Source organism: Ischnura elegans, chromosome 3, assembly GCF_921293095.1.
Source record: "Ischnura elegans chromosome 3, ioIscEleg1.1, whole genome shotgun sequence".
Classification (NCBI taxonomy): domain Eukaryota; kingdom Metazoa; phylum Arthropoda; class Insecta; order Odonata; family Coenagrionidae; genus Ischnura; species Ischnura elegans.
In genome coordinates this window covers 57,762,341-57,770,912 of record NC_060248.1, presented here as the reverse complement: position 1 = coordinate 57,770,912, position 8,572 = coordinate 57,762,341, and the positions used below count along the sequence as shown (strand labels likewise).

Genomic DNA, 8,572 nt, shown 5'->3' with positions numbered 1-8,572 from the left:
TAAAAAAAACTTTTTTCCTTGCTCAATCCTTCCCTTACCCAATGAGCAAGATTTAAGTCCCTACCTGATTCTGGATCCACCAATAACAATGGTGGTTTATTAAATTTTAAAATTTTTATTAGTTTTTGTAACCTGGTAAAGGGAGTGTGTATGCAAATGCATAGCTTCAAGTCCCAAAATTGAGAGAAGTTTGAGTTATAATTATCGTAGAGCGTAGCACTCCCTACAGAAAATATTACACCCCATAGGGGTGCACCCGGAGACACCCCCTCTTTCCAGGGGGGTACTCCATACTCCCCGGATCCAGGTCAGATGACCTCCCTCCCCAAAATTTGATGCTGAATCCGTCCTTGCTGGCTATAGAATAAAATGGCCAATAGCGGTTTTCAGCTTCTCCGCTTGCGGCCTGGATTTAAGTGGCACAATCAAATAACGCGTGATGGGTCCAATTGGCTGACTATAACGATAAAGCATGTGCTCATATTTTTTTTATATTGACTGGAATTTTATTTCCAGTAAATTTGATGCTCACGAAGAAAATAGAAGTAACAGGATTTTAATAAAATATCTTTACTCTCAGTATGTTGGCTAACTGCTTCTTTTTCCTGCGATAATATTGTGGTTGAAGTCTCCATTACGCCCTCAGTCTTTGGTTACTGCTCAGCGGTTTATTTACCGAGAAAGGAGGGGGAATTTAGGCCATTTCTACGGATGGAATCACTTAGAACACAATCACTTTTCCCATTACCAGAATTAAATTTAGCATCATATGACGTCTTACTGAAATACTAGACAAGAACAATATAGGATCTGAAGACGAAATGTTAATTTAAGGCCCCTTTTTCTTAATTATGACGTTCTACTTCATCATAAAACCCAAAATAACCCAATAAATTCTGTATAAGTTATAGTTTCATCGACTGTATAGTATGTCTACTAGACCAGTTCTCACCTAATGCGAATGTTGATGGAAAATTACGGCAAATCTACGGTAATTACGAGGCAGAATTTTTTTAGCGAGACAAGAAAAGGTTTTTGTGCTAAGAAAACCACTATCAACACATTTACTTTCATGCTAATAAGAAATTAGACTTATCATTAAGTAAACATTATTACGATGCCATTATCACATGACGATGAAAAAGCCGAAACAATTTGCTTTTTCGACTTCATTTAAGAGAAGTTAAGAACGTATTAGGGCCGTATCCAGACCGTGCTTTAACTTGCAGCGGCGCACTCTGCTGAATGCTATATCCAGAAACCTCACTACTCCAAATCGCTTCAAATTGGTCGGGGGCAGTGTTGCCACATTTATTTTGGGCTAGAATGATGACGTAGATGAATGTAGCGACATTATGTGCCCCTAGAACCCTAGATGCTGACATCGAGATGAACTAAGGGCAATAATTGAATTACGAATGTCTCAATGTGACTTTATTTGTAGCAAAATGGAAACGGGATGGAAGTGGAATTTCGGCGTAGGAGAAGAATTTGATTTAAAAATTAATTATTGATAGGAAAGCTGTATTGGAGTGCAAGAAAACCGATTCTGTTGGTATTTAAAGATTATGGCATGGAAGAAGGTGGAGATCGAATTTAATCGGCGCGAGGGCGTAACGAAGGTAAGGACGTTAATATGCCATGATTTGTAAAATTTCTGCAGAAAATCTTTTGTCTTGTTCTTCAGAAGTGAATGGAAATTATTGATAAAAAATTCTCTTTTTTAGTGGCGTTCATGGAAACATGGTGTTTTTGGAGATGCGGTATCTCACACTGAATTTATTCTCCGTTCCACGGGATTTTCCTGATCCATCAGGTTTCTTCTGGGAATCTGGTGCCGTTCATTGTGTAAAAAGTGTCCCTTTAAATTCGTTATCATTGAGCACCTGCTGATACATGTTGATGAATCTGCGTGCTCAGAAAACTCGCGACGTGTACCAAGTGTCTCGACTAGTGTCGAACGCCAATGACTGCCTGCTGGCCTCTGCTCTACCGCCGTGGAAAGCCGGCCGATGCCCCAGGCCCCGCACGCCGAAAATGCACCAAGCTGGGCGGAAAAGAGTAATCATCAAGTTTTGTTCAGGACATCAAGTTTCTGTGCTGACTTTATTGATGATTTTTTAAATAAAATGTCATCTGTTACAATTATTGTTGACGACGCGAAATAAACGGAAAGGGAGTGTTGTAAAAAATAGTGCCGTTATAAAGTTGTACGGGTCGTCGCTTCCGATGTTTTGCTCTAATTACTTATTTCTTGCGTTCGCAATGCGTGTGTAATTTGATTTGTGAAGTTAGAGTACATGTTGTCGCTCCCGATTTTCTTCGTGTGTACATTTCCTGGGCAATCATATTTGCCGTTAGTGTTTATTAGACTGGTTAAGTACCAGTATGTGTCGTGTTGCTCTCGATTTCCTTCGTGAGTACTTTTCTTGGACAGAAGTGTTTGTAAAGTGTGTTCATTTTATTTGTTGAATTGAAAGTGAAAGTTATACACCTCTTGACGTTAATAAATAAAAGTTTGCGTACTCAGTATTTCTTGTAATGGTATTTATTGCTGAATAATCCTTGGCGTCACTATCGCAATTCGTCATGGTGGTTGACAAAAATACTCGTAAAACCGTCGATCGCATTGGTGTAGTTGGATATATTAGACGTTACCGTAATATAACTAATGTATGTATTGTATTTTAACTCCCAAAGATATATGTGACATTCATGATGACATGAATATCATGAGTTATTGTAAACGGACGGAGAAGCACTATGCCAGTTCTATCGACCCTTCCCTTAAACTTTAACTCATCATTTATGTGACAACATAAATCATTATAGGTAATTTTTCACGTAATTGAACATGATTTTCAATGGCTCGGAACTACCATTACTTAAACTAGCAGTGACCGAGTATGGATGTAGCTGACTGGAAGACGGCTTTGTTGTTTGGAGTACTTTAAGCAAATTGTGGATGTCAGAAGCAGAAAATTAATGGTTTAAGAGGTTTCAGCATAGTTGTGTTGACAGTAGTTATTTGACGTAAAAAAAAGTATTTCAGAAGCATCAAGGCGAAACATTACTATGTCCCTAATTTGCTTTTCTTTAAATTTAAATACTTTTCAAGGCATGACAGGACCCGGATTGGGTAAGATTGTATTCGACTACCCCTTCCGACAGTTAACGACTCACTAAATTACTGACTATCCAAACGCTACATTATAATGATAAATAACGTCTTGGGGTGAAGGTCTGAGAATGATATGCAAAATGTTTTGACTACGTTTCGATATATTTCTTATATCTGCTTCCGGGTTACGTGGTTCGATTTTTCATGCACTTAAATGGTGCGCAACTCCAGAGGTCCTCCTCAAGATGGCGAGGAGCACAATTTCATTGGATTCAATTGTGGAGGGGTTAACAGTATTCCGTTGAAATAAAATGTAGTTGCATTTTTCTATAATTATAGTGGGAAAGTACAATTACCTTTTATATCAATGTGTCGAATTTCCACTTTATCTCGCCTGAATTGGTTGAATTTATTCGAAATACGTGAAACGCGGAGGTGCGTTTTGGAACATGGTTTAAATGAAAACATAATTAATTACACTTAATGTTTCTTTTATTTTTCGAATTTATCATCCCAAACAGTTTTTTAATTAATAAATTTCAATGTTTGCAGCCTTAGTCACACGACAAATTTCCGAACGACAAACACCTTTCCAAACATCATTTAACATTACTTCGTCAATGACTGTCATTGCTTCGTTAATCATGCTCATTAAGCGGTAAGGCCGAAGCGAGCGGAAGAGAGGAGGTTGAAAGAGTTCAACCCCCCCTCCCTCCCCCCCAAATGATTGGAAGATATAGTCTTGGCTTCGTCCACTCCATGTGAACCCCCCAAAATACATTTTCTAGTCCAGAAAATCCCTGTCAATAAATTTTTTTTGCTACCGGCCTCGGAACAAGATTCATAGGCTCACATGCCCCGTTACGCTCCGGTGAACACCAAGAACGCTTTTATGTACACATGAACGTAAATGAATATGTATAAATAATCGTATCACAACGGCCTTTTGGAGTAGAAATACCTAGGAGGAGAGCGACAAGGGAGGGAGGGGGGAGAGGCAATGATGTGGGAGGGTGGCTAACAGTGGAGAATTTATCCGCTAACTCCTTCTCCTGAGGGTCACGGAACGAAGGGTATCCGACTGAACGGAGGTGATGTGGACTCGCGTCTCATGACTGTACGACAGACTAGTGGGGTGGAGAGGGTGGGAGAGATTGCGGGGAGGGGGAGGGTGAGGAGAGGGGGAGGAGAGAGAGAACGTGGTGTGGCCTCGGGTCAATCTAAGAAAAACGAAGGAGGCGGTCGCAAAGGGTTTCAGTCAGTGCAAGATTGACATTACCAAGGAGGTAGCACAGGGGCCGATCCGGAGTGAATCAAAAGACCCACTTAAGGACCAAGCGAGAGTGGAGATAAAGAGGAGACGGAGCTTCCGCGGAAGATTTTTAGCCCGTCGCTGCCAATGCACCGCATTATGGTGAGTTTTCCTTTACAACCCGCGATTTTTGCAGTGCGTTCGATGGATTACTGGAGCGTGGTAGCGTAGAGGATGGAGCACTCGGCTGCTGACCATAGGATTCCGGGTGTGGCCTTCGGACGCTCCCAAATAATATACCCGAGGTGGCCCAAGAAAAGGGACTGGCCCCGCTACCCTGAATTTGTGATATTCTCAGGCCAGTGGCGAAGTTTGAGCTGGAGTGTGCTTTAACCCTCTCCATCCCAGGGCTGCTTCGGGGAGAAATGAAATTTCAAGACTTCTTACTTTAAAATTGTGAAAAATTTCCACTCAATCATAATTATTGCGCTATTTACATATTTTAGCATTAAAATTTACAGCAAAAAATAACGTGTGGTTTAAATCTTTCCTGAATAGAGCTAAAATCGTATAAATTTTTGCTTATACTTATAAACAACATTGTTATAATGGTTTAAGCTCGTCTACCTAAACCAACCCCAATGTCGAGTGAGTGCAATGTATTCAATCAAAACAGTGAGTAATGATAAGGTCATTTTTTTTAATCGGTTCTGATTCCGGCTCGGCTACTGGTATCATTCTCGAACCAAGTTCTGAATCAAATGTTTAATTTTTACTTCGTTAGAGATAATAGCACATTAATTGATGCCATAATTAAGCAGTGCATCATCCCGCATTTTCTTTTAGGCTTCATGACTTATTTGTATGTTCAACAAAAGCCAGCGAACCACTGATTACAGCGTGAAGTTGTGCGACAGTTTAAAGTGCATAATTATAAGAGGGATGATCTGTTCGGTTCTTCGACTCTCCATTCCACCGGTTCTAGAGTTTAATGCCGGAATCAGAACCAGAGCTAAGAAGACCATGCTTAGTTTTCAAATGTAATTGATGATTTTCGTGACAGTATTATGAAAATTATCCATTATAATTTATTGAGTCACCTCACCAGTAATCAGTTCCGCAGAGTCAATCCTCAATTATGTTACGTATTATGTACTCGATTGCGCATATTATCTCAGTTTCCTATTCTTCTTGGCTTCGGCTAAGATTCCGGCCGTAACCTCAAAACCTAAGCGGAACCGAGAGCCGAAGAACTAAACACATCTATCCATAATGTATTTATGCACTTTATACCGTCGTAAAATTGCACGCTGTGACCAGTGATTCGTTTCCTTTGGTTTAAACTGAAAATAAATCATGACGCTATCAAGAAAATGCGCAATGTTATGCTACTTAATTATGGAATCATCCTATTGTCTCTTACAAATTAGAGGCTAGAAGAATTGAAAATGACCTGGAATGAGACCCATTTCTCCGAAATAAATTGTAACATGCAGACTTAAGAAAATGAAAGTTTATTTTTTTTTTAAAGATCTCACTTTGACTGCTCAAAGGGAGATTTCATGAGATTTTCCGGAGTTCGTTTCCAACGCAATGAATATATCACCAAATTTTTATCAATAAAATGGTTAACTAATACATTTTTTATTGCAATTACATTGCAAAAACTTTGCATCTACATTTCAATGGTGAAAATGGGTGTAAATCATCTCACACGTCACATATTCTCTATCTTAGGACTCCAAGGTTTTAGCGCGTGCCTAGTCAGTACAATAACTCTTAGTGCATAATTAAATATCGGCATTTGTGGCTCACAGACCATCAATATTAAAAAGTTAACAATGGACTCACTTATTCAGCTGAAAAGATGAGAAAGAACATTTAAGTCCTGATAGTTCGTTCTTCGGTCCTTAAGGGTTTTTACTGATTATTAGCCAAGGACTCGCCCAATGTGATCAGCGTGAATTAAGCTTCATTGCCTACCGAAATCAATCTCAAACTATTGAAGAACATCCCCTTAGTAAGTAATCTTTGATCGATGATACGCGTTTCGAACCTTAGAGCATATCATAATATAGAACAGGGAAAGTGAGCCCTAAACTTCTACGTGGTGAATATGTACCCTCAGCATGTGAAATCAATCGCTGCATTGCATTTCTCATATTTAATCGTGCGTCGCCATGGGTTCGTCCGTCCGTCCAATCGTCCGTCGCCTGTGCACCTTAAATTGACTTCCGATCCGACAAACACCTGAAATTGATGGCCGTAGCGTTAACGCCACCTACATCTTATCGAAATATCTAGTTACACAGCTTATGCAGCGGAATTTCCAGAGTCCACATTCAATCTAGGACAACCTTGATTTTGTAAATATTACAATAACTTTAAAGCCGTAGGAGATTACTTTTCCATATCAAAAAATGTTAAATATTTCGAAATAAAACCTGAACTTTTTTCTAAGATTGAAGTCAATTTTAGACGCTTTGCAGTCATAATAATAATAATCATAACTATTGGTCGATATTGGGACTAGAAAGTCCCATTCTCCATCTAACCCCTAGTCCCATCTTCTATCTAGCCCCTAACATATACCCATAGCGGCGCACGATTTAACCTGAGAAATGCAGAACAGCGACAGACTTCACATGGTGAGGATACGTCCGTATGGGTGACCTAAACGATGGGAAAATATTTCTTCATACGGATTTCGCTTCTTCCTCAGTCCTCATTCTCATCTTTCCATTAATACTTTTGAGAATGGACAATGACGCAGATTGTAAGATATGATGAGTACACAAATCGAAGATCTCTTCCGCATTAAGAATATTTCAACTGCAAATGTGTATTGGTATAAACAAAAGAGGAAAGACGATAGATTACGAAACACTTAGTAAATTCTATCAAACTAAATTTTCATAACAATGTAGAGTTTGATAATTTTTACCAAATAAGCGAGCACCTTAGTAAAATTAGTCATAACTTCGATAAAAGTTATCTGAATCGTATTGAATTAATTAAGTTATTTTTGCCAAACTCCTTCGTAAAATTGACCAAATTATGAAATATCAAAATTTTTGATGAAATATATCAAGAGCGTTTGGTAAAATAAATCAATTGCTCAGTAATTTGCATCAAAGTTTAAGTATATTTAACAAAAATACTCCCTATCACACCAGTTTGATAGTTTTGATCAAATCTTATTTTTCTGTGTAGTGTAACGATACAAATATTTTGAAAGTTTAGCAATGTTAAAACATCTATAATAGGCATAAAGAATTCATATTTCACGAAACGCGATGCATTGGAAGGAATAAGGTGATTTTATAGGAGTAGCAATAGCTGGAGCATAGTTCTCGATGTTCTGACGAGAAGGGGGCTTGTTCGTGAACAATATGAAATGATAATCACTTTTAATTTCACTGTTATAAGCTCATTAAAAAAATACAAAATACCATTTCATTACCTACAATTCCATTTTTATAGAACCACAGAAAAAATAAATGGGGGATAGGAGCATGATATTCAGAAAAGAAATTAAAGTGAAAGGGGTTAATTCTAATGCAGAATTGAATGTGAGGTATGCAGATCGTGTAGATACCTCTATCATTCAGGTCTCCCTGCTCTTCTTTCCGGTTATTTTCAATCTCTTCCTCCAAAATTCAAATAATCAGCTTCAAGAATGGTGGAATAGTGAACGGTTCAATCTCTATCTGTTTTGGGCCTCCACTTATTAATATACGAGTATCACTTCATAAACATTCAATGGTTCGTGTGATGTAGAAAATTCTACTTAAAAAACTTCAAATTGTTAAGAGTCAGGAAAAATATATTTAAACCTCGTGAAAGCATCTCATTCTCATGATATAATGTTTCTTTTTACTCCAAAAATTTTTCATACAGTGCAAGATAATATCATGACTATAGGTCATGTATATTTTCCACAGATACAATGAGCACAGACCAAAAGTCATTTTTTAAACAGCTATTATTGTATGTTTTTACCACATTTTTAATAAGGTAGTAATTAACAAGTTTTCCAGCTTCTCACTAAAAAGGAAAAGTAAAATAATTCTATATGTGGACGTTATCCATGAGTTGCTATAAAAATTGCCACATCGATCAATTTCATGGAAAAATTTTGCCCATCAACGGAATTCTAATTAGAAGTTAATGCACAAAGCACTTTAAAGTTATCGCAA

General features: G+C 38.0%; 1 protein-coding gene across 1 annotated transcript in view; it reads left to right on the top strand.

Moving 5' to 3' along the window:
• Positions 1-4,368: 4,368 nt before the first annotated feature.
• Positions 4,369-8,572, top strand: part of LOC124155848 (nose resistant to fluoxetine protein 6-like) — a 36,699-nt gene continuing 32,495 nt past the window's right edge. The window contains exon 1 of the mRNA XM_046529998.1: positions 4,369-4,535. Coding sequence (XP_046385954.1) covers positions 4,521-4,535 — 15 coding nt within the window. The 5' untranslated portion in view covers positions 4,369-4,520. The remainder of the gene's footprint in view (positions 4,536-8,572) is intronic.